The 27,556-nt window shown below is 37.1% G+C and overlaps 1 protein-coding gene across 8 annotated transcripts in view; it reads left to right on the top strand.

Moving 5' to 3' along the window:
• The window catches only part of FAM184A (family with sequence similarity 184 member A), a 76,470-nt gene that overhangs the window by 28,238 nt on the left and 20,676 nt on the right, over nucleotides 1-27,556 (top strand). For all 8 annotated transcript variants that reach the window (XM_081139713.1, XM_081139710.1, XM_081139717.1 and 5 more), the window contains exons 2-9: nucleotides 2,451-3,305; nucleotides 3,812-3,947; nucleotides 5,889-6,070; nucleotides 8,241-8,438; nucleotides 9,524-9,646; nucleotides 12,593-12,754; nucleotides 15,734-15,855; nucleotides 16,325-16,475. In XM_081139713.1, the coding sequence (XP_080995839.1) occupies nucleotides 2,451-3,305; nucleotides 3,812-3,947; nucleotides 5,889-6,070; nucleotides 8,241-8,438; nucleotides 9,524-9,646; nucleotides 12,593-12,754; nucleotides 15,734-15,855; nucleotides 16,325-16,475 (1,929 nt within the window). The remainder of the gene's footprint in view (nucleotides 1-2,450; nucleotides 3,306-3,811; nucleotides 3,948-5,888; nucleotides 6,071-8,240; nucleotides 8,439-9,523; nucleotides 9,647-12,592; nucleotides 12,755-15,733; nucleotides 15,856-16,324; nucleotides 16,476-27,556) is intronic.

The following is a 27,556-nucleotide window of genomic DNA, read 5'->3' as shown; positions in this document are numbered from 1 at the left end:
TAAAACTCTATTTCAAAGAAGCAGCAGCCATATTTTTCCTGCAGGCTATAATTTGCTGGCCCCTGGATTAGAGTATACAGTGAAATGAGCTCCTCACCATAATATTTCCTTATTATTTGTCAGGTGTTTTGGTTACTTTTCTTAAATTCTATTCTTCCTAACAATGCTGTAATTCCTACTTCTGTCCTTTTTAATTTCACCTTTTATTACTTTTATTCACACTTGTGTGTGCTACTATGCTTTTATACCTTCAGCTACTTTTCCAGGCTCTTTAACATCCTCACACAGCTTTCCAGCCTGTTGTCAAGACCCTCCCCCCAATTAAGTTATTGTAATATTTATTGAGTTTCAGGAGTGAGTGGTGCTAAGGAAATGGCTAGACTCTGGTGGATTTGCATGGTCTGGCAGGACCTATTCAGGCACGCAGGACTTGAGCTGACTCTTGAAAGACTGGAGTGAAATTAAATATTATAAAAAAGAGAAGAGTATATCAATAAATTACTGACTAGGGGAAGCTCATATATTGCTTCCCTCCCACATTTTATCCCCACCATGGACTGGTCTTTTTTAAGATCATTACCTCAAGCAAAGTGCCAGTGGTGTGACTTGTTTTTCTCTGGAGATTCTATCTCTTTGGGTTATCTCTTTCCCTCCATGTGCTTCTGAGATGTATAGGGGATGCATGAAGACCTGCCCTGAGAAGGTATGAGACCCAGGGCCAAGGCCAGCTCTGCTCTAGGCATTCTGTCAAATGGACTTCTCTATGGCTGGCTGGCATGTTTTTTCTTAGGGTCCCAGTCTCTTCTGCATCAGCATAGTAGGCAGGTATGACCCTGGGGGAGGGAGTAGGAAGCCATGGAACTTTCCAGGATTTATAAATGTGTAAATGAAAGGAGCCCTCCATGGGGACCTGTGTTAGCTCATTAGGGACATAAGGAGCTAACACGGCTTGGGCTTTGGAATTAGGGTAGTTAGAGAAAGACTATAAATAAACATTTATTTCCCTCCTGTGCATTTATTTTCCTGTGGACCTTGGAGGAGAAAGGGTAGCTATATTAAGACAGATGGGGGTCCTGTCATTTCTCAGTCTCTTTACCTTTGGTATGAGTAGATCTCACAAAATAGTTATAGGAGACCAAGTGAGGATACAGACGGGACTGGGTCTGCAAGACAAAGTTCTGTGTGGAGAGAGTGAAGCCGCTGGAGTGGGCAAGGCCTGCAAGGTGTCATCCTTTTCCAGGTGCAGCCGCAGGCCCAGCAGGTACAGCCCAGATTTAGCAGTAGGATCTAGAGCCACCAGGATAATGTGAAGAGCCAGGTAGTCTGTGTAATTGCGGCAGGTTACATAAACAAGTTCTCTACAGAAATGGCAAGGCTTTCGCATCTTAATTGCAGTGTCTGCTGTTGGTGCTGGGACTCCTCTCTAAAGCCAGAGTAAGAGCACATTAAAATGAGCAAAGCTCCAGGATGCTGCTTTTTCGCTTTTGGATTGTTGGATTGTATAGTGTTCACTTCGTTTTTCTTCAGAAGAAAGTGGGCACATCTCTAAGCCTTAGGTAATGGTCATGGATAGTGCACTATTGGACTGCAGTGGTGTGATGGAGGGTGTCAGGGAACATAGAAGAATGGGAGTGTTACTATAAGGGGAACATGTCATTTGGAATTAAGGTTGGGGAGATTGCTATGGGGTCATTAAAACCCGGGGACTAAAATGGAAATAAAGACCTGTACCCAGAACACTCTGGCTGTAAGAATCTGCCTTGCTTGGAGGCAGAGGGGAAATGAGGCAGTGAGTCAAACTACAGCACTTGATATGTGAGCAGAAAAGTAATAACTAGCATTTGTAAGGAGACCACTTGGGAGAGAAGAGGATGGGCCTTAAAACCAGAGGGGAATTAGAAAAGGAAATTTCTAAATTTAGAATGTGTCAGATACTAAACAGGTGAAAGAGGCCTTTGGGAAGACTTAGAGCCCAGAGCTTCCACTCACGCTAAGCCTCTCCTCTCTCTAGGATACTAGTGTAGGGCAGAGACTTTCTATGAGCTTTTCCTCCTGACCCCCAACACTGCCCCCAGGAAGCTCGACTGGGCCGTAGGAAAACTCCTTTCTCGTAGGTCAGGTGGCCTCCTTTGTCTCTCTCTTCCTCATTGTTTTATTTGTAGTAAAACATTCTTAATTTTGAATGCTTTTAAATCCTAATTAAAAACTCTTCAAATGCACATTTTAAGATTGTTCTAAGATAACAATTTGCTAAGTAAATCAATTTATGAGTTCAAAATCAATGCATGATGTTTCAGTATTTAATATTAGTTGATATTAAGTGCATAGAAAAATATCAATCAAAATGCAAGAATTAACTTCAAGTTAGAAAAATAAATAAATGAAAATGAAATCAGCAAAAACATAGTGTATATTCAGTGAATTTTTCTCCTTTCTTTAAAACTATGCAGGTAATATATGCCTTGAACACTAAAAATGACGAGCATGAATCTGCCATTCAGGCCCTCAAAGATGCTCACGAAGAAGAAATCCAACAAATTCTTGCTGAAACAAGAGAAAAAATATTACAATATAAAAGCAAAATAACAGAGGAGTTAGACCTTAAGAGAAAGATCCAGGTTTTAGAAGCATCACTGGAAGACCACATAAAGATGAAGCAGCAGGCTCTGACAGAGTTTGAAGCTTACAAGCACAGAGTTGAGGATATGCAGCTTTGTGCAGAAGCCCAGCATGTCCAGCGCATAGTAACCATGTCTAGGGAGGTGGAAGAGATTAGAAGGAAATTTGAAGAAAGATTACAGAGTTTTGGACAGCTCCAAGTACAGTTTGAAAAAGACAAAAGGTCAGCATTGGAAGATTTGCGGACTGCTCACAGACGGGAGATCCAAGAGCTGTTGAAGTCCCAGCAGGATCACAGTGCCTCCGTGGGTAAGGGGCAGGAGAAGGCAGGGGACCCGCACCGAGCGGAGGTGGAGACCTTAAACAAAACCCTAGAAAAGCTGAGACACGAACAGAAAAAGCTGATTGAGGATTATGAAGGCAAGTTGAATAAAGCTCAGACCTTTTATGAACGGGAGCTTGATACTTTGAAAAGATCACAGCTTTTTACCGCAGAAAGCCTGCAGGCTAGCAAGGAAAAGGAAGCTGACCTTAGAAAAGAATTTCAGGCCCAAGAGGCAGTTCTACGAAAAACCATAGGGAAATTAAAGACAGAGTTACAGATGGTACAGGATGAAGCCGGAAGTCTCCGTGACAAATGCCAAAAACTTCAGGTAGCCCTTGTCACAGCGGAGAACAGTGTTCAGGTGAGTAAAGAATACTACATTCAACACACAGGTTTTCCCCCAGTTTTCCTCTTTTTCTTTTCAATGAGACTACTTTCACTTTTCCATTTTGCTATTTTCTACTCCTTTGCAGGAAAACAATCAATGACGGGATAATTTTTGCTACTCTGTAGTTATTACTATTTCCTACTGGAATTTCAGACCCAAAAAGACCTGAAAAGATATTAAAGGGCCAAACAATAACTTAAAGTCTTGTTGAATGTTTTCTGTGAAAGGGTTTTATTTAAATAACATGTTAAATTTTTCCATAAGTGCTTTGGGATCCTTAAAATATTGGACTTTGGGTTTACTTCTGTGTTTACCTTTCCCTTCATTAAAAATGGTTATAAGTGTCACTCACCAAAACATATTTAAAACTTGGCACTGTTATGTGTGACTTTTTAATGAGAAGTTGTTGATGTTTATAATTTAATTATTTGCTTAGCATCAATCTTGCATATTAGTAATGGCTATTTGATCTCTCTTAGGGTCTTCAGAAACAGCTTGATGATGCCAAGCAGGGAGAGGTGGCCTTACTGAGCAAGTACAAGGAAGTGGAGAGTGAGCTGGCAGCAGCCAGAGTGCGTGTGCAGCAGCAAGCTTCCGACCTTGTCCTCAAAGCCAGTATGTCTGACCTTCGTTCTTGCTGTATTCCTCAACGAGAACCAACACTTAACTGCTGATTCAAGACAAAATTAGTCTTTCTTCTAATATTTTATAATTATTTCTTCTAATATTTTATAATTATTTAGACTCGATGTTAAAGGGCTCTGATATCTTATTCATTAATCATAAATAAGCAAATGACAACTTATTTTTAGAAATGGATATTTTTATAGAAAAACTAAAAGTTAGCAGTTACTAACGCACCAGTAAGCCAGTCACTAAAATAAAAATGCACTCTAAGCCCTGGCCATTGTGGTTCAGTTGGTTGAGTGTTGTCTCATGCACCAAAAGGTCACTGGTTCTATCTCCATTCAGGGCACATGCCCAGGTTGCAGGTTCAGTCCCTGGTCAGGGTGTGTGCAGGAGTCACCTGATTGATGTTGTTCTCTCACGCTGATGTGTGTGTATGTGTCTCTCTCTCCCCCGCTTCTTTCCTCTCTCTCTAAAATCAATAAAACAATATTTTTAAAAATTGCGCTCTAAGATGCTTTGTCTGTTAACAACATGCATTGTAAAATATGTAAATTAGTGGAACAGTATGTAAATTGCAGCATCCTCATTTCATTTGGCTTATTAATAAGGATCACTTTACAAACTAAAGCTGAGTTGCCCATTCTGACATGGCTGTTGTGCTAATTTCCTAGTCCTTACCAGAGGATGTGGGTGACCCATGTCAGTTCTGGAGTGATATTTTGCCTGAGTGTTTAGTGTGCCAGGTGAAGCCATTTGAACTAGTTCTTTGAGAATCACCTGATTTGATGATTCATCAGTGAATCCCAGATTACCCTTTCCCTGAAGTAATAGTTTTGCAATCAAGCATGTATGAGAATCACCAGGAGGACATGTACAGTCACAGATGCTGGGCTCTAGCTCCGGACACACTGATTCAGCGGGTCTGGGGTGAGCATCATTTCGAACTGGAGTTCCCAGGTGCTGCTGGTGCAGGGTGCTTTGTGACCTGCCCTAACATATGCTTTTTGATACCTTTACCTCTCACTCACTTTCTTTTAAGTTTTATTAAATTTTTGGGCTGACATTGATTAATAACATTATATAGGTTTCAAATGTATAGTTCTATAATACACCATCTCTATACTGCATTGCGTGCTCACAACCCAAAGTCTAGTCTGCCTCCATCACCATATATTTAACCCCTTTACCCTCTTCACCCTCTCCCCAGCCCCCTTTCCCTCTGGTATCCACCAGACTGTTGTCTACGTTTATGAGTTTGTTTTAATCAATACCTTTCTAACAAGCTACGTGCAAATTGTGCTCAGAACAGTCACACTCACTTTTTATCTCCCTGTTCCCCCCGCTTTTTTGCTGTTGTCATTCATTTTATTTTTTCATAACATCGCTGTCCTTATCTGTCTTTTACTCCACCTTAGTTCTTTATGAGGTCTCTTGTCTAAAACATTCAGTGTCAAACAAACTGCTGTCTACTGTCTTTACTCTCTGCATACAGATTTCTTCCTCTTTAGCTAGAATTTGAAAAAGAAGAGATTAGAAAAAACAAACTACTCATTTTGGTGCCATAATCTTAGGGCACCCGCCTTTGCTTTGTTTTGCTCCTTCCTAATACATTTATTCCAACCCCTGAATAGTTGGTTCACTTCAGCTTGTATAGCTTGAAATCTTTAAAAATAAGTGGCATGGTCCTGGGTGCAAGGAGCAGTATTGGTGCACTTCTTTGTAATTTAAATTATTCTACTTGGGTGCAAAGTATTCCCATGGCAGATATTTCCATTTTATGTAGTGAAGAAATCAATCAACTATGTGTACATGCAGACCATTTACTTCACTTAGGTATCAAGTACAATTGTGTCAATAAATATAGACTGTTTTATACCACATTGCAACAGATTTTAAATTGGAGGGGTTTTTCTTTTGTGGGAGTAGGTCATATTGGAATGCTTCAAGCAACTCAAATGACCCAGGAGGTTACAATTAAAGATCTAGAATCAGAAAAATCAAGGGCCAATGAGAGATTATCTCAGCTTGAAGAAGAAAGAGTTTTTTTGAAAAGCAAAACTCAGAGTCTGGATGAAGAGCAGAAGCAGCAGGTTCTGGAACTGGAGAAGGTAAAATGAATGGGGGACCCCCCTCCCCAAGAAAGGAAAGGAACGAGTTCAGTTTTCCTCTTTTCAGTCTATTTCTTAACTCTAGTTGTTTGTGTTTGAGGAAAAAAGGTGTAAATCTAGACTATCCCATTTTGTGTACATGTTCAAAACATTGTCAGTAACAATTTATAATGTAAAAACTTAAGACATTTCAACCTATTTCAAACGGAATAAACTTTTATTTGTGTGGAATGTATACTTGTGGTTAATGATATTTGGTTTTCTATGGATGAAATGTATTGTCACATATGTACTTAGGAAATTTCCATCAAACTGAAAAGGATGACAAACATCAAGCTCTGAAAATTCATATACCAACATACTGAATTTCTAGATTAAACTAGTAAGACATATCATGTGTAGAGTAATTCTGAATATTCATTCCAATTTTTCAGATATCTACAATACCAAGTGGGAGTTCTGGATACCCTTTCTCCTTCCCTCAGCAACCAAGCATGTTGAAAAATGTCTATTCTCCTTGCCCCCTGCTCACCTCCCATTCACTCCTTGCCCGGGTGCAGTCTGGCTTCTCTTACTACCACCCCACAGAATCAGCATTTGCCGCAGCCTCCAGTGACATCCTGGTTGCTGGACTTGGTGGATCTTGTCTTACTGTGGTACTTATTCCTCTCTGATTTACATCCCCTCTCTCTTGGTATTTCTCTCGTGTGTTCCTCCTGTCTCCTGGCCTTGCAGGCTTGTTTGTAAGCGCCCCTCCTCCATTTGTTTCCTTACCATTGATGTTCTCCAGCATTTTCATCTCACTCCACACGCTCATCAATTTCAGTAACATCAGCTGTCACTTGTTTGTGACAGCTCCCAAATCTGTCGGTCTAGGTCAGATCTTTTCCCTGAACTTGAATCCTGTGTATCTAACTCCCACTATATCTCACAAATGTATCAAATCAGTATGCCTAGAACTTTGTCCCCTCAAAAGGACAAATAGCGCTAGTCTTTCTAATTTGGTAAATTGGAACCCTGGGAGTAATTCTCGATTAAGGTTCCTTAACCCCTTATCTGTTACCAAGTCCCATTGGTTCCACTCCCTTAATGTATCTTTAGTCCATCCCCTCCTCTTTACACCCATTTACAGATGCTAGGTTGAGGCACCTGCCATTTCTTGCTTGGATTGCCGGCCGTTACAACCCCCTGACCGCTCTCCCTGCCTTGAGTCAGCCCACTAACCTACTGCCAAGATGATTGGTTTTTAAAATATGTCATTTAATTACACTTCATTGATTTCTCATTCTGGTCAGAATAATATCCAGAGTTCTTAGCAGAAAAGACCCCTTATCATTTGACTCCTGCCTACTTCTGAGCCTCATCCCTGACCACTCCCAGCCTTGTGTCTTATGTTCTATCTACACCTGAACTTTACCACCTGGTTGACTACCTCTCATCTTCAAAATGCTATAAATGGCTATGAATGCAAGCTTTTGACACCAGATCTAGGTTTGAAATGTTCTCATCTCTAGTTTCCTGATGGGCTTGTAAGAATGTAACTGAGAGAACATGTCATCGTCATCAGCTCAGATGTTTTCTCTTCTGAAAAGCCTTCCCTGATCTCTCTCTCCCCTTCTCTTACACACACAGACCCCCCCCACACACACACACATACTCTTTCCCACCCTATCCAAATTAGGCTCCTTTGCTGTATACTCTCACAACATGTGACGCACACTTCTTTCATAGAACTTATACAATTATATTGCCCACTGTCTTTTGACATTTTTTGTCATTAGACTGTGAATGCTTAAAAGGCATATAATTGGCACTCAATAAAATTGTATTGAGTAGTATCATTTGAGCGGGTAAATTGTTAAGCCATTTTATGAACAGCTTTGACATGTAGGGAGCCTCTCTTAAGTGTACAGATGTGCTAATTCACATTTGGTTCTAACCTAATAATAGCCTATTTTATCACTTGCTTTAAAATTATTTATTTTGCCTGTGCCACCCTGTCATTTTCTGCAAACACCAATGGTGTGTATATGATTCTCATGTTCCATAGTCTGAACCCCGTGGTACTCAGTTCATTCAAGTTTATGTATTTACTGAGTATTCAAAATACTAATAGCAGTAATGAAAAAAGCTGGTGCCAATTATTGACCTTTATTTGTTTTAATTTTAGAAGGTAAATGAAGCAAAGAAAACTCAGCAAGAATATTATGAGTTGGAGCTAAAAAACCTGCAGAATAGATTGGAAGGGGAAGTGGCTCAATTAAATGAGGCCCATTCGAAGACTTTGGAAGAATTGGCTTGGAAGCACCATATGGCAATTGAGGCTGTCCACAGTAATGCAATTAAGGATAAGAGAAAACTGCAAATGGTAAGAAAAATGCAATTGAGGATTGCACTTAAATTGATGGAGTTCCTGTAATGATCCAGTGTGACCTATGTCGTGGAGTAATGAGCTGCTTCATTTTGGTGGCTGCTGACTTGTAACTACTCTGTAAATCTTGGTTCAAAGAATAACATACATGAAAGCTCTTGATATGGGATATGGTTTATTAAGTTGATATGAGGCACTTCTATTTTGTAAGCCACAAGAGAAACACTCCTTTGATCTCGAGCTTTCTCTTCGTGAGACAGTAAGAGGTGTGCTCCTCAGGGACCCTCGGCTAGATGAAGCACTTACTCTCTTGTAGACAGTTTTCTTTCCTGGGAAAATGATTTGTTTTGTTTTCCCTCAATTAAGTACTAAGCTTGCTAATAGCAGTCCATTGACAGACAGTGTTGCATAGTAGATCTGGGCCTTACACGGTTTCCTCAATAAGCTAGAACTTACCAGTTCCCCATCCATATACTCCAGTACTTCCCATATACATCAAATTTTAATTGCATAGTCTTTAATTGCTTAATATGATGAGCTTATTAAGAGCAGGCACCATGTCTTATTGCATCTGTATCCAAGGTATTAAATACATGCCTGGGAAATAGTAAGTGTTCTTCAGTAAGTATCAGTTTTGCTGGTATTGCTCTTTATGTCTGGATTCTGTACTTGCTAATTTTTCACTATGTTCCAGTCTAGCACTGAGTTCCAGAGTGTTACTGGATTTTTTAACAATGTAAATATAAAAGAATTATGAATTTAAGAGACAGAATTTTTTCTTTATCTCATTAAATTATCATTTATATAACACATTTCTGGGTTTTTACTACAACTTGATCTAGACCAAATAGTCTTACCATTTAAAAAATTACTTAACCGCTACATTGTAAGTTATTCAGAATGATAGAATTTAAGCCCCTGGGATTAATTAGATTCACTATTAATTCTGATATTATTAACTATGGGTAAAGCTAATTTGGAGAAATAATTATCAAAATATAAGCAATGATCTTTTTCTTGGAGTCTTTGAAGTATATGATATTTGAAATTTTGTTAATCTTTTAAACATTCTTCTCCTTAAGGAATTGGAGGAACAATATAAAAAGGAGAAAGCAAACCTGGAAGAGGGTAAGAGTCAGCTTCAGCTGGAGCTGGAAGGCCTGAAGAAAGAACTGGAACACAAGCTGTGCACAGCCAGTCAGGAGGCAAGAGTTCTTTAGACCTGTCACCTGTGTTAGGTTTTCACCATAAAACCCTATTTGGTAACATTGTGTAAGTAGGGGAGCTTCAGTGACAGTAACGTCTAGGATAAAAAGAATCAAAAAATGATGCTGAATTATTCACAGTACATTGGTTATATCTCACCATGTAAAAATTGACTACCAAACACATGAGACCCAAGGTGGTTTTGGAGGGAAAAGCAAAGCAAAGAATATCATTGTATAGAAGAAAACAAAGGAGGTTCCTCTGCCTTTTTGCAAAACATTGGCTTAGTATTCTCTACTCTGACTCCATTGAAAAAAGACTTCCCAAGTTCTAGATAGTAACATCTAAATTAATTTTACATAAAAATAGTATTAGTTAGCCTAGAAAAGCCTAAGAACAGAATAGAATAAAAATGTTACAAACCAAAAAGCTGTGCATAAATGAAAGGTAAAGAAAGTTTAAAATCATGATGTCGTGTGTTCCGCCCCTCTCTCTCTGGCCCTTGGTTCAGCTAGGCCTTAGAACAGTCTCAGTACTGTCCTCGTTTCCCTCCATTCCATTCACTGTTCTTGTAGATTGTGGACTGATCTTCCTTCAAATTCTTGTCTTGACCCCTCTTGTCTTGTCAGCTGTTCCTGCCTTCCTGGAGTCTTCTTTCCCAGCGGTCCTTAAGTCCTGCTTCCTCATCACTCTGCTTCTGCTCACAGAAACCACACCAAAATTCACAAGGGCCCATGGGGAGGCTAATAATTTGCTCTCAGTATTCTTTAATTATATTTAAACATTTATCCAGAGAAGATATCATTTGGGAGTGATAGAGATTGAGATTGTTATTGGTATTATTAACTCAGGCTCTCTTCTGTTGTCCAAGATAATCCACCACTGGCTCTAAATTTGCACGCCTCTCTTGGCAGAACGCAATCTTTGTAGTGTCCCACTCTCTTTAGAAGGCAGTTTAGTGACAATCTGTGTTTCTCATGCAGGTCCCCTGGAGTTCTACTCTCAATTCTAATGGCTTAAGTGTTCTTTAAGCCTACACACTCTAATCTCACTGAGAAGAGTTCTAATAAACATGTAATTGATTTTTCTTCTTAATGCATTTGCAGTTATATTTTAGCACCCTTACAATGCTTTGGTGCCATGTTGGAATGGCTCCCCAACAATCTGCCTGGCTCGTTTCTCCATATGCACTTACTTGTCTTTTCTTTAGCCTGAGACATCTGTCTATCATCTATCTATCTGTCTGTCTGTCTGTCTACCTATCTATCATCATCTGTCTATCTATTTATTTATTGGTCATTTTTTTCTGACTAGGCTTTCCAGAGATAAAAAGCATTAAGCATTCTTGTTTTGTTTTCTGCTCTTAAAGTAAAGGGTAACAACATTTCACAGTTAATTATGATGCTTCTCTAAAGTTTTGTTTTGTAAATTATCTTAATCAGGTTTGGGAATTCTCTTGTAATTCTAGTTTCTTAATTTAAAAACCCCACAAACTGATGTTGATTTTTCTGTATATATTGAGATCATACTTTTTTTCTTTAACTTGTTAACGTGGTACCTTATGTTAATAAATTTTCTAATATTATATCAATGTGGGATTTCTAGAGTAAGTCCTAATTAGTCATGGAATATATATATCTTTTATTTTTATTTTTTTATTTTGTTATCCTCACCCAAAGGTATTTTCTTTTTCCATTGCTTTTCAAAGAGAGTGGAAAGGAGGGAGGGAGGGAGAGAAAGACATCGATGTGAGAGAGACACATTGATTGGTTGCCTCCGCTAGGGCCCCAGCCAGGGCCGGGACTGAGCCTGCACCCAGGGTACATGTCCTGGGCTGGGATCGAACCTGGGACCCTTTAGTCCAAGGGCCGACTCTCTAACCACTGAGCCAAATAGGCTGGGACTATATATTTTTAAATCTAATAATAGACTTAGTTTGCTAATACTGATTTTAGAAATTTTGAGCCTAGGTTTGAGTAAGATTGTACTTTTCCTTCTTCACACCATCCTTTTCTGGTTTTGGAATCAAGGTTTTACTAGCCTCACATTCCCTTTTCTCTTCTCTGGAAGAGTTGTATGAGATTGAAATGCTTTTTAAACTTTAATTGCTTTGTGTTAGAAATTGTGGTTGTATAGAACAGTTTTTGAAACTTCTTAAGGCTTTCAGCATTGTGACCTGGCACGTGAAAGAAAGGTAATGTTCTGGGTGCATCCAGTTGTTAAAAACAGTATAGTCTATGTGTCTGTTTATTAAATCAAGATTCTGAGCTATTTTCTTCAAAAATTCTGTATTCTTTTTTACTTTTATGTTCTTGACCAATTACTAAAACTGATTCTATGATGGTGGGTTTCTTTCTTTACATTCTGTCAGTTTTACTTTTTATATGTAGAGACTTTGTTATGTGCATACAAATATAAAATTGTTTTAGCTACTTAATCATCTTATTGGCTTAGTTTGTGTTGTCTATTATTGTATAAGCAGCTTTCTTTTAGTTTGATGTGACTGGTATATCTTTTTCCATACCCGGACTTTCTGTTTTTGTGCATTCTTGTTTATATGTGCCTCTTGCCATCCACATATAGCTGCATTAAAAAAATATATATATATACAGTCTGAAGTTTTTTGGCTTTTAAATAGTTTATTCCATTTACATTTACTATTTATTGGGTGGCAAGTAGATATATCTGTGGAAAGAATTAGGGCATACTTCATAAGTGTTTATTTACATGGTTGTCATGTAAGGGGGCAATCATAAATAAGGAGGTCTTTTTCCAAAAACAACAGATGAAGGCTATAATGACTATTTGAGTGCTCCTTCCAAACTCATCAAGAAAGATTCATCCAGTAAATTTACAACTAAAGAGGAGACTTTAGGAAAACAAATGTGACTGTTTTGCTAGTGGAATACAATGCGGTATATTAAAGGTACCCTATTTACTTGCAGGTTGGTCGCCTCCAAGACCTGGTAAGGAAAAGTGAACAAGGTCTGGGCTCTGCGGAAGGACTCATTGCTGGTCTTCAAGGCTCCCAAGAAAGACTTCAGAATGAGCTCGACTTGACTAAAGGCAGGCTGAAGGAGACCAAGGATGCTCTATTAAATGTTCAGGTACTTTCATAATCCTGCTGTAGTCTAAACATCAGCAAGGTAAAAGTATCATTTAGTCACTTTGCTTAAAGATTATTAAAATCCCACTGCATATAATTTAGTGTATTAGTTTCCTAGGGCTGCCGTAACAAAGTATCTCAAATTGGGTGGCTTACCATAATAGGAATTTGTTCTCTCACAGTTCTGGAAGCTGAAAGTATAAACCAAGATGTTGTCAGGGCCATTTCCCTGTTAAATCTCCATGGGCAGATCCTTCCTGGCCTTTTCCACCTCATGGTAGCCCAAGGCATTCCTTGTGTTATGGCAGTGTAACTTCAGTTTCTTCCTCTGTCTTCACATGGCATTCTCCCTGGGTCCTCACATCTTACAAGGACTCCACCAGTCTTACTGAATTAAGGGCTCACCCTACTCCAGTATGACTTCATCTAAACTAATTGCATCTGTACTGACCCTATTTCCACATAAGGTCACATTTTGAGGTACTGGGGGTTAGGACTTCCACATATATTTTGGGGACACAGTTCAACCCATAACAGTATGTATGGTTCTTTTATTGGTAAGAGTTAGAACTCTCATGTATAGCAACTAACTGATTCTCTGTGACTACCCCTATCAGAAAGGTCTGTCTTCCCCCTTCCATTCTCATGGAGCAGAGCAAATATTTAGACTGCTTTCGACAGGAGAGAAAATAATCCATAAAACTAGGAGAATAGTAGTCAGGGAGTTTTTTTTTTTCTTTTTCTTTCATACAGGTGAAGAAGTCAGATTGGCTCTGAAGTCAGATTGGTTGGGTATGAATTCAGGATCCACCACTTAGTGTATAACTTTTGGCATGTTAATTATTCTAAGCCTCAATTTCCTCATCAGATCATTGCTGGAGGGGCTGGGGAAAATAATAAACTTCACTCTCGTAGTAATTAAATGAGATAAAACATTTACAGCACAGTGCTTAGCAAGATAGTAGGCACGTAGTAAATGTTGCCGCCTTTTATTTAATATTTCAAAATTTTTTTAGCTTAGAATTGACATTTTAAAAGCATATAAATAAACTTTAGTGGATATAGCTTGTTTATGCATATATATAATCCTACTTATATTTTATCTAAGGTATAGTTATATTTTTTTATATATAAAACTTTGAATACTAATTCCATTCTGTTTTTAAATTCTGTGACAAAATAAACAGATTGATTCTCTTTGAATCTTTTTTCCTTCTGTTTACCTGTCCCTAGTGGCTATGTGAGATGAGCATTAATATGTAACAAGGAATAGATTGAAATTTAGAGCTTGTGTAATACACAACTTAAGATATTTATGTGATGCCAAACATACTGACCATAATCTCAGTGTTAGCATTCTGTGGTATAAAGCTGACTAAACTGTATTGAGATGTGTCCTTTCCATAGTCAGAAGTAACAGGAAGATGATGTTAAGGTAGTAAATATGGTGACAGATGATTATTCAACATCATGATGACCATTTCATAAGGTATATAAATGTTGAGTCACTTTGTTGTATACCTGAAACTAATATAATATTGTATATATCAACGATACTTCAATAAAAAAATAAGGTAATAAAAATATACTTTAAAATAAGCAGTTTAGATATTCTGAACAAATGTTGATAGACTATAAATTGTTTTGATATGGTACCTTGGAGGTTCTGTGTCCCTTGCTTTGCTGCACACCCGTTTTCTGCCTTCAGGGCATGTTATCCTGGTTGCCTTTCCCTCTCCACTCTCATTGTGGCGCTGCGAATTAGATTTAGGGATTCATTTTCAGTTCTTTAAGGTCCTTGCTCATATTTACATTGTTCTTCTGTGACGTAGTAGAACATAATACAAATGTTAGGCAAAACTCTATCAACAGTTCCTTTTTTGATCTGGACAGTTTTAATTCAGAAAATATAGGTGCTGCATCACTGTTTACCAGAACTTTGGGAAATTTCCTTAAGAGCAAGTGGGGTTTTTGTTTGTTTGTTTTTCTTTTTACCCTTTTTTCCACCCCAGTAATGTCTAATAAAAGTGCTGGGCATTCAGTAAAAGAGATATACTTTAAGTAATTCTGCTCCATCTAATGCTGATACCTGGGGTAGAAAAATAGTTCCCAGAGACAGAGTACTTAGTGAAGAGGATAGTTGGCTGAATTCAGTTTTCAGTACTTACTGCTTCATAGCCAGGCCAACAATACGGTATGGAATGGCAGTTTCCACATTGACTTGCTTCTTTCCCATTAATCTAGGATATACCCCTTCACAACTGCAGTTAGCAGGTGGGTGATCCAGAAAGGGTCATTGTGATAACAGGACAGACCATCATCTGTTCTTCCCTTATTACACTGCTGGCAGGGACTGATGGTCGCCAGTGTTGTCTAAAAGGTCACCTCTGGCCCCAGGCTCCAGAGAGCCACTTGATTTATGCTAATCTAAACAGGATTTCATATCTGTCTTATCATATTACCATAACACTAAACTCAAGGACCACTGGTTTGAAGTTATATAATAAAAATACTCAGTAGCCTAAATTTCTCATAGTTTTAATCAGGTCAGTGGGGTATAGCTGTAATGTTTAAGCTTTGAATAAATAGCATACTTTTGAGTATGACTCTGAATGAATTTGAATACCGTATCCGTCTATGTAACATGTGTGCCTATAAAGAGAATTGACTAATAGTCACGTGCCCATGATGTGGAAGGTTTAGTTAAGATTATTAATTATACTGACTTTAAACTATTTAAAATTATTTTAAAGTTATAGACCTTAATAAAAGGTAGTTTACACAAGGGCATTTAAATTATAAAATGTATACCGTATATTTTATTGTCAGAAAATCTCAAGTAATGATCATAGATATAGCACTATTAATTATTGTGCTGTAAGAATTTAAAGTTATAATGCACGCACTCTGCTATTTGAAATAACCAGCAGTAACTTTGCTTTTAAAGACTAGTCTTGACTGAAAAGTTTCTATTCTTCAGAGTGAGCTAGAACAAGAAAGGCAACAGCATGAAGAAACGCTTGCTGCCCTGAGAGGAGAGGAGAAGCTCAGAGTGGACAAAATGGCCCATGACTTAGAAATAAAATGGACTGAAAATCTTAGGTACTATTTTTACTCTGTAATGTAATCTCATCAATACAGCTGTGCAGAAAATGTTTTTCTACTCTATGGCTTACACTGTCTTCCTGTTAAAGACATAGTAGCAGAATTTTCAATGAATTTTTTCCTTGATTAGATGCAGAGAAATTGGAATTCTTTTTTTCTCTCACTTGAATACAGATTGCTTTTTTCTGATTTCATTTCCTTGAATATAAAATAGGTAGAGTACTAACCTGAAGTCAGAAGACTCTTTGTTCCAGCACCTATTCTGCCACTGATAAAACTGATACCCCATGATCTTGGGCAAGTTACCAGTTTACCTTATAGCCCCTAACTGTAAAGTAGTGGGCTCCTCTTCTGAGTTGATTTTTGAGGAGGATTGGTTAAGTACTTAGGAAACGTGAGCAACTATACTACAGTTACTGAGAGAAACAGTGCTCTTTATAAAGGAAACACATTTGTTTTATTCTAGACAAGAGTGTTGTAAACTTCGTGAAGAGCTAAGACTTCAACACGAAGAGGATAAGAAGGCGGCTATGTCTCAACTTCTGCAGTTAAAAGAGCGAGAGAAAAATGCAGCCAGGGACTCATGGCAGAAGAAAGTAGAAGATCTCTTAAACCAGGTAGTTAAATGTCTGCACATCATGAAGTTTTACTTTCTTTGGCATTCTCTAGGTAGGGAAATACTATACAACATTGTGTTTTCATTCACTGTATTTTGTTATTTTTTTCTTTTAAATTTTATTTTTCAATTATAGTTTACATCTGGTATTATTTTGTTTTAGTTTCAGGTGTACAACATAGTGGTTAGAGTTTGTAATCATATACTTTACAAAGTGATCCCCTCGATATTTCAGGTACACACCTTGCACCATACATAGTGATTAAAATGCCCATCAGTAGACAGATGGATAAAAAAAGTTATGGTACATATATACAATGGAATGTTACTTGGCCATAAAGCAACGAATGAAATCCTACCATTTGCTACAGCATGGATGAACCTAGAGGGTATTATGCTAAGTGATATTAGTCAGAGAAAGACAAATACCATATGATGTTACTTATATGGGAACAAAAAGAACAAAACAAATGAACAAATAAAATAGAACAGGCTCATAGATACAGAGAACAGACTGATGGTTGACAGATGGGAGGGAGGCTGAGTGAAAAACTAACAAGAAGCTTAAGATGCTTTAAAGCAAATTGACTGTTATATAGGGCATCAGTTTTTATTAATGTGGATTTTGTTCATGTAGAATGCTTGCCAAATAATACTTTTGCATATCCAGTATTCTTTCAAGCAGACACTTACTTGGGATGATCTCAGCCAGTCTTGTTTAAATACCGTCATCAGTGGCTTACAAAGTTAAATCTCCAGCCTTGACCTCTTACCCTGAACTCACAATCACTTGGTTGGCTAGTAGGCATCTCAAAGTTGGCATGTCTGACTCAGAAGTATTGATTCACACTCTCCATCGATCATCCCAACGTCTTCAGTTCTTAGCACTGCTTGTTGCTCAAAACAAAAAAAATGAAGAGTCATCCTTGATTTCTCTCTTTTTGTTTTTACCTCTCTCATCATCTGTCAGTCTTCCTTATTCCACCTCCAAAACATACCTAGCTCCATCCGCTCCATTTCCCCTAGTAAACACTAGTCCAAGCCACTCTTATAACGGCCTCCTACATAACCTCCCCAATTTCACCTTTCTCACAGCACTCAGTGATCTTTTATGATGTATGTCAGATCCTGCCATTCCCCTGCTTAAAATTCTCTCAAGGCACTTCCTTGAATTAAGACTGTATTCTGACTCTATTGTCCAACAAGACCTTAAACCATCATGCCCCTGCGGGTGTCTCTCATCTCATTTCAGCCTTACACTCAGCACCCCCCCCCCACAGGCACGTGCTCAGTTACTCTGAGCTTACTTCCACCTCAGGGTGTTTGTGCTCTTCCCCAAGATCATCTCATTTTGTGCTGGCTCCTTCATTCATTCCCAGTTAAATGTCACTTCTTTCAAAACATCTGTCTTTGCCATCAACCCAGTATCGCCTCCAGTCATTTCCTATTACAGCAAATTTCTTTTTTTAAATAATATTTATCATGAACTTTTTTCTTGTTTTTTGTGTGTTTTTGTTTTACGATGTTATTCAGTCATCTATCTCACTCTGCTTATGACATTTCCTGGAATATAGTAGTACTATAATGTTTTTTAAATGAGTAATAAAATGAATACTTCATTTATGTATTAACCAATAACGGTATTGCCACCCAACAGCACTAATTGTGCCTTTCCTGATTGTGAGGTAAGTCACCCAGGTCACAGCTTAGGGACCATTCCTTTTGGTTTAGGTAATTCCATGGCCTGCAACAATATGTTGACAGAGGTGGTTGCCATTTGAGTTTAGACTCAAGTATTCTTCAGCTGTAGAAAGTCTAAAATCCCTAAGGGAACACCTGGCATTCCACTCTGATTTGTCATGTTGGTTAGTTTTTCAGTTCATTCAGGAATCCCCAACAACACACACATTTTTGTATTGTGATAAATTTAAGAGTGAAAAGTAAAATCTACTTCATAAGCAAATGCCATACATTTTAGATTAACTTCTAGTACTAGGACGTCAGTTCTGACAACTACAAAAAGGTAAAAAACTATAATTAAAAATCCCTCAGCTTTTCTTAAGTTTTATGCAATCTAGAGAAGTTAAGTGTCTCATTAGTATATAAAGAATATTAATAGTTTAAGAAAGAATAGGAAAAAAGTAAAAAATAAAATTAATAAGCTTAATATGTATAAAAGTGTGAGGAAGTTTAGATTGAGAAGTCGTGGAGTAATCAAATAGAAAGTTAATCTTTTTTCTCAACTTATTTTTTTCAACTCTAGTAAACTCTACCCTAGAATATGTTAGTCTAAGTTATTAGTAAAAGATTGTCTACCAAATTAAACCTGGCTTTACATTGGGACAGGCCAAGGAATAATCACATTATGGAAAAAGATAATTCTGTTCTGTCTGAAAATTTGATTATTGCCCAAAGTCAACACCATTTTACAGGAACTTTTCTATTTATATTAGTAATAAAAATTTTAAATGTTATTTTGTATTTTTGGAGGGCAAAAAAGTAAAGTAGTTAAAACAGAAATCACATTTGTTTTTCATATTTGGGGGGAGGGAGAGTGCCTAGTGGTTTTCCCAGTGGTTTATCACTCAAAGTATCAGTGAGCTTCTGAAAAAGGAACCCAGGTCATAAATAACTTTTCCAAATATGTCCTAGATAATAGGATCAAAAAGATATGAATGCATCTCTTTTTTCTTTCCCCCAGTACTAAACCAGGTTACAGTGAGTCTTCACATTTTTCAGTGCTTATCTCTTATTTATTTTCTGGCCCCAAAATCATGTAGTCAGTCAAGTTAGTGCTCCCTTCTCATCTGCTCATTTCTCTTAAGAGAAGTCTTTCATGAACCAACATTAATACTGAGTGTAATACTTTGAAGCAATAGATTGTAGATTTCTGGGAGGAATTTAGGGCAGTGATATGCCTTCTAGGTCCTTCAGTAACCATCATTTTTTTTTTTTTTTTTTTTAATTTCTTTATTGATTTCAGAGAGAGGAAGGGAGAGAGAGAGAAACATCAATGATGAGAGTCATTGATCAGCTGCCTCCTGCACTCCCCCTACTGGGGATCGAGCCCGAAACCTGGGCATGTGCCCAGATCGGGAATCAAACCATGATCTCCTGGATCCTAGGTCAATGCTCAGCTGCTGAGTCACACCCAGCCGGGCAGTAACTACCATCTTTTAAACTGGACTCTGATTTATATGTACTGGCCTTTGGTATTTTGCATAGGTAAGTCTGCCGGCCCACAGACATCAGACTCTGTTTTAAAAGACTACAGATAATTTAGACTGTAAGTCTTAAATTTCTTTTTGTCTGATTTCTTCTTCAGAACTGTTTTCAACTTATTTTTTCTTGAGTATATTATAATTAATGTTCTGTGCTTTACTCTCCCTTTTACCCTCTCTTTCTTTCACTTAGTTGATTTCTGAATGTTTGTCTTTATTCCTGTGATCTTTTCTTCATAGCGGCACTCTCTGGGTGAAGCTTTGCATAAATCTGTCAACAATGTAAGTGAGCGGCACTTACAGTTTGTATACAAGGGCATGTTGCACTTTTGGTTTTGCATAAACATCATCACTGCTTTAAAGCTTAAACTTATATAAAAATGCACTTTGACATTCAATAAGATATGTTTTGAATATGAGTAATAAAAGCTTCTAACTTTCAGCCATTCATTTGTGTATGTGCATACATCTACCACATTGTATAAATGAGCTTATATTTTATTATGAAGCCAAGCAAGATTTTACATGTCACACACAAAATTTATTATTTTAATGTTTACTTTGTGAGATACAGTAATGTTTTTGAAAAACTGTTAACTAGTTGACTAGCATAAAATTGGAAATGAATAGAAATGTATTTCTTCTTTTGTTAAACCAGTTTATTTTTTCAAAAAATTAGTATCAATAGACTTTTTTAAAAATTGATTTTAGAGTGAGAGGAAGGGAGAGGGAGGGAGGGAAAGAGGGGAAGAAATATTGATGTGAGAGAGAAACACTGATCAGTTGTCTCCTGCAGGCACCCCAGCCAGGGAATGCAACCCAAAGCCAGAGCCCTGACTGGGAATTAAACTGGCAGCCTTTCAGTGTTCGGGACCATGCTCAACTAGCTGAGCCACACCAGCAGGGCTATTCTTTATTTAAAAGGTTTAGATAGTTGTTAAGGTTCAGAATATGTCTTACATTTTAATGTTATAATTATTAAAAAATTTAGAGTGGAGTAAAACCGTTTCCTAAGAATTAGCAAAGCTATTGTTTTTTGCCTTTGTACACTCAAGCATACAGAAATTTAGGTTCAAAACAATGTTCTATTTAAACACTGATTTAACATTTTTTTCTTTATATATGAAAAGAAAAAATGAGATTTATTTTAACATCAAATCATTGCCCAACTTGTTCTTTAAAATAAGAAAAGAAAGTTAAACATTACTGAATATTTTTCTTGCTATTCAAGGGCAGAGTTGAGCAAACTTTTCCTGAAAGGGGCCAGCTAGTAAACACCTTGGGCATTGAGGGCCATGCGGTTTATGTAGCAGCTGCTGGACTCTGATGCTGTAGGGCGAAAACAGCCAAAGACAGACATATGTAAATGAGTCCATGTGGGTGTGTCCCAATAAAACTTAATTTACAAAAACAGGCAATCGTTCCCCAGTTCCTGTCCTAGAGGAACCAAAGCTTTGAGTCTCGAGATATCCTGTGAAATTTTGATACTTCTAGAGTGGAACTATTTCCTCATATCTCCCTAATTTCTTTCTACTATGCAAGAAAATAAAAATTTTACCTGTCTTTCATATTCAACTTTGCTTTCTGCATTAAAAAATAATTAGAAATACACAAATACATTTAACATCATTTTCCTTAATATATTTAAAAATAACCAACACAGATATTTATCTCAATATTGGTGAAGTAAAGATACATTTAGAAGTTCTTTTTAACAGTCATATAGAACCTAGTAAGAATTTTAGCATAACCCAAAAGGATTAATATTCTTTTTTGACAAATGTGCTAATTGACATAGAAATAAGAACCTAAATAAGATATAATTATTGCCAAAATTAATTGACTTGTACTTTAGAACACTTGTAACAACAGTCCCTTTTTCCTTAACAGTTATAAATGGAACGGTGTTCATTAAAATAAAAACTATCTTAATGAAGTTAAATCTGTTAGTAACTAGAATGGGAATGCCTTGATTCATCTACAGAAAAAGTAAAAGGTGTTCGTAACACAATGAAATCTCCATTAATTAATTCTCCTTTGTAACATCATAGTCATTGAGGATCAACTCTTCACTCTGTCATTATTCAAACAAAATATGATACCCACCCCCTCCACATGTTGTCTTGACCCAGCCTTCCATGCAAAAACTTTCCATTGTATACCATCTGGTTCTAAAGCACATGTGATTATTGATACTTCTGTTCCTTATGAAAGCTTTCTAATTTTTTTCAACTAAGAATGAGAGGACAAATGGGAACATATTGCAGAAATATCTTAGGGACATCAAGTAGGCATTATTTAGAGGCTCTTAATTGACAGACTCATTTTATATGTCTTCTTAGAAAATACCAAAAAATTATGAACAATTCAGAATTTCTTTAGAATGGTCATAATTTCACAAGCTTAAATTTACTTTTCTTAGCTAGACTCTTCAAAACTAGCAAATTAGTGGTTTAGAAAGAGAAAACTATGAGAGAATTAAAATAGGCACTTTTCAAACATTTTACATGAGCATTCATGTACGTTGTTACATAGTAATAAATTATCCTTACTGTCATCTACTAAGCCTATGTTAGCAGTTTTTAATATTGCTTTATATATTTGAGAGTATTGAACTAAATATTAATATCATATGGTTTAGACTTTCTAATAATTTTTTACCTTTCTTGTCAAAAGTGTTAAGTATTCTAGCTCAAAATCCCACAATTCCATACTTATTTCACTGAAAAAAAAATTATATTTACACATCCTATTTTTTCAAAATTTTTCTCTTAAAAATTTTTTTTGTCACAAAATTGAGTGAATCCTCACACAAAAACCCTGCCCTACAAAAACAAATCATTTTTCAAAAACCATGATTTATATACAGCCTTCCTCAAAAAATACACAGATAACCATTTATTGATATAAAAGCTGCAGTAGAGAAGGCCATAGGTAGTATTACTTGAGGAAAATAAAATTTTATTTTGTTTTCTTTCTTGACCTCATAAAATGAACTGAGAGCAGAGGATAAGTAGAAGGCCAGTATTTCAAAGACTTCCCTAGACATTGCCTTAAGATTGTCATAAAAGCAGCAGCCAAAATCTTTAGTTTTGTGACTTCCAGAGCAACGGTTCTCAACTGTGACTGTGCATGAAGGCCATCTGTGAAACTTAAAGAGAGAGATGTGCAGCCTTGCAATAGACTCATGTGTGTGCATGTTCTGACCATTCTTTTTTTTTTGTTTGGGGGGAATTTTCTGTATGTGCAATATTTGTAACATCAAAACTATGTGAGATGATCCAAATTTCCATCAGGAAGGATTATAGTAATTTATTGTGGATTATATTCTGGAATTATGTCTGTTAGGATGCATTTGGCTACAAACAGCAGAACACCCAGTTAACAGTGGCTTAAGCTGTCAAGATAATTTAATTAAGAACTCAGATATTTTCTGTCCTTCTGCTGTGCCGACATGTTAACTTTTTGACCTTAAGTTTGTCATGTCAAAGTTGCAACATGGCTGCAGTTATCATGGTCTTAAACAGCTGTGCTAATGCAACAGGCTCTCCCTTAGGTGCTTTTTAACTTATCAGGAAATAAAATCTTTCCCCCAAATTCCCCACACACTTCCTTTAGCTTATTAACGAAAAGAGGGTGACATGTCCTTATAATTAGATTTATGTGACTTTCTTACGTTCTTTAAGATAGGGATTTCCATTCAATCCCTGAACAAACTCAGGAAGAGTTCTGCTGAGAAGAAAGGAAAGGGGGAGGTTGGCTGTTGGGGATGCAAGAAATAGTGCCTCCAGCAGGAAGTCTGTGTAGTCACTGAAAGAATGGGATATACCTAATTATCATGGATATGTGTACTTTATAAAGACCACTGTGAAGGGGAAAATAAACCTATAAAAACACAAACTCACTGGCCTCCCAGTGGAAAAATCATTAACCATCCGTTAAGTAAACCCATGGGTATACTCATTTTGGAGGAAGCTACAGAGAGTTGGGTGTGCGAAAAGCCATTCCATCACATATCAGCCCCTGCAGGTCAGGACGTCTCTTGGTTTTAAAGCGGTGTTTATCCCTCTGTGCAATGCATAGGGAATGTCTTTCCCAACCAGCAGCCCTGTGGGTCTGTTTCAGCTACTTTAGATGGTAAGCACTTACTGCTCTCTTGACTTGTGCCCTGGGGCCTCAGTGTAACTTTTGTGTATGAGACAGAGCCACTGTTTTGTCAGATCATGACAGATGTCCTCACTACATTTAGTGAATATTGTCCAGCCACTTACAAATGATGTAGTAAAAGTAGCAAAAGAAAACAAAACAGGCAGTACTATCAAGAGAAGTAAGTCATTATTTCTGGGGAGGTACCAAAGTGTTAAGACGGGTTACCCTTAGGGATTGGGATTTGGCAAGGAAAGGGAATGAAAGAGATGTTCCCTTTTATTTTGTAACTTCTATGTTTTTAAAATGTTTTTCACAATGAACACTTACTACTTTGGTAATTGTTAGGTGGCCTGGGCCCAATTCTAGACCCACTAAATCAGAATATCAAGGGGTCAGGGCCTGGGCAAGTATATTTATTAAAATCTACAGAGATAATTCTGATACACCGACAGATTTGAGAACCACAGATTACATTTACTGTCTCATGAAATGCTTTGTTTTGAGGACAAAACATTTGTATTTCCTATATTCTTTCATTTCTGTAACAAGACATATTTGGGGGGGGGGGGTACAAAAAACACCAACAGTGCATCGGCAACCAAAGGCTGTAGGTAATTAGTGGCATGTCGATATCCAGTCATATCCTGTACTTCAGATTTGACATTTCAGTTTCCATTATGAAGGAAGTCTTTAGAATGACTTATCTCTCTTGATAGAATTGCCTGTTTTGTTTTCTTTTGCTATTTTTAGTACATCATTTGTAAGTGGCTGGACAGTGTTCACCATATGTAGCGAGGACATCTGTCATGATCTGACAGAACAGTAGCTCTGTCTTACACACAAATGTTACACTGGGGCCCGTTGTTGAGGCACAGAATCCTCGTGAAACTGCTCTGTAGGAAATAGGTAAAGCTTTCCTTTCTTCAGAAAAATGTATCCATATGTTTTTTATTTTAATTTCTGTCTTTTTTGACATTTTTACAACACTTTATTTTCAAAAAACAACAGTATTTTTAAGTGGTAGAAATCAAACTGTGGTACTTACTATCAGTGCAATTTGGCCTTTAAAATTGTTTAAAATAAAGTATCTGGTACCTATTGATCAGTAAGTACATTAAAATAAAGTATCTGATACCTATCAATCAGTCAGTATGTTGTGTAATTCACATCTAAACTGCTGTGGTAAGAATTTTTAAAGTGAGGATTAAAATTTTTTCTGAAATAAGGATTATTTTTGGTTTATTTAAAATCAACAAAATTAAAAGCATTAAAATTTAAAATGATAACAATGTATAAAGACTAATACCATAAACTTTATAATTTAAACATGTAATTTGAAGCAACTACTGTTTCTCATTCATTCAACAAATGTCTCTCTATAATTCTGTCATAATCCTATTGATCAAGATTGCCCAAACTATTGAATGTAAAATCTACCTTTGTTTTATTTTATTTTGAATTAATGAAGTTTTATATTAATATATATTTCCATAAAGTACACTATACTCAGCTGTTAAACATTATTTTTTTTACATTCCTTTGCTCATTATTTGTCTTTTAAAGTTCATGTCATTTTCATGCTAAATAAAGGCTGTCAATGCAGTTCGATTAATACATTTATAAAAACAAAATAAGTTTTGATGCTGTATTGCATGACAAAAGCTTTCTGCATATAATTCATGTTACTGTCTTGAGCATGAATCAAAAGATTTTAGATAGCCTTAATATTACTTTAGTGTGCTTTCAAAGTTAATATAAAATAGCTAAACTGAGTATATTTAAAGACTAAATTGCATGTTAATGTCTTTTTGTACGTACTTTATATTTTCTTGAGTATAGATAAAGATAAATCATATATCCTAAAATGAAAAATATTGCTTTGGAGTCCTTTCAAGGTAAAGTATATTATCATGTAAAATATTTAAATATATTTTATTTAAGCTAGTGAGGTTTGAAAGAGTGCTAGATTTTATAACTCATATTACTATGGTACTTCTTTCATTTTCAGTGTTATATTTCTTCATAAGTTTCATCCTTAAATAGTTCAACTGTGAGTCAAATTGTAGTCAAAATTAACAGATCTCTTTTTGATGCAGCGAACTTTTGAAGTAGGTATTGTTGAATGTAAGATACACTGCTGCGAACTGATTAGTTTCTTACTAACCTACATGCACACTTAATTGGAGGGCACAGTCCAGGGCCCCTGCTAGCCCATACGGTGCCTGTGTGCACATTAGAAACATGCCCCTTCTCCTTGGGTGGACACAGGCATACCAGGGCAGACGTGTGGGGAGCAGTTTGTTCACTGGGTGGGTTTTAGTCCCTGCTTGGCCAGGGACCAAGTAGTAGCTCTGACTGTCAGTCATTTTTGTGCGTGTAACATAGTCATTCCCTAACACCCCTACACATAGTCTCCCGAGTTGTCACGTGGCAGGCGCATGAGTCCGCGTACCACGTCTGGGGTTAGAGTTGATTTTGGGGGAGAGTGAGTTGGTTCCTTCTCTGTTTCAAGAGCCAGCTAGCTGGGGAGAAAATGACTCTACTGGTTACAATATCAATGTTCACAAACACACATTTTTGTTGCCTTTTACCCTTTTATGATTTATTTTTCTTTCTGGGTTGTCCTTAATACTTACTTCATCCTGATTTTCTTTGCATAAAATGGTGAGAAGTCACAGAGTATAATTTGTCCTGGCCTTCCTAATTATGGTCTGAGCTGTTGCTGTGACCTGCAGTTTTCACACTTGCCGGGTTTATTTCAGTCTGTGAATCATGGGTGCTCCTGCCATTTAGAGGTGTCGGGGTGGCATTGTGCGGAGGCAGTGTTGCAGTTCCACTTTTCTCTGATCACATGAAATACCCTCTGAAACCTTAGGTTTGTGTAGAAATCGTTAAGGAGAATTCATGTCACTCTCAGTAAGCAGAGTCACTCCTTTGGAAGTACATTAGAACAGACTGAACACCTGTGTCAGCGCTATCATGTCTCACCAGTGCTTGACTGTCTCCATGAAGGCCTGTGCTAACCTTTACAGCTAATCCTGATTTACGGCTTTGCCCCAAACCCTTCCAGATGTCTAGTCATCCACCCAAAGTCACTGTAGCCTTTGATCTTTTACTGCGGCTTGCCTCTGGTCCTTTCTGCCTTCCAGTTCCTCCTCTCTTATTTTGCATCTCTAGTGCTTCCCTACCCGTTCTCTTCCTTTCCCAGTACCTTCCTCTGTGAGACGTGAGGCAGTCCATATTTGCCTTCCCTCACTGAAATGAAAGTCTTTTCCCACTTACAAAAACTCACTTTAAAGCTTCCTCTTTCCATTGGCTTTCTTGGCCACAGAAATTTTTTACTTGTATGTGAACACATAAAGTGTCTTAAGTTACTTTTGGAACACATTTAACAACTTTTTATTTCGGTTCCCTGAGTTCCCCTTAAATTCAGACTTCTTTTAGACTATGGCTACCTAGTTTCAAGTTATAGTCTCCTATATAGGGGGAGAGAAACAGATCAAAATGTTTTCATCAATCATATAGATACATATATACTTATACACATATTTTGTGTTTTTATTCTTTAAAAAAGGACTTAGATTTAAGTAATTTATGACATCCAGAAATAATACAGACATTAAGGGTGATACCTGTTTTCAAAAGGAGTGACAAAGCAGTTTTCTATAGTGAAGTAAAGGCACCTGTTATTATTATAAGGATATAACTAGAG

Source organism: Miniopterus schreibersii, assembly GCF_964146895.1.
Source record: "Miniopterus schreibersii genome assembly, chromosome: 6".
Lineage (NCBI taxonomy): Eukaryota > Metazoa > Chordata > Mammalia > Chiroptera > Miniopteridae > Miniopterus > Miniopterus schreibersii.
The sequence above is the reverse complement of the archived record's forward strand: the minus strand, read 5'-3'. Positions and strand labels throughout refer to the sequence as shown.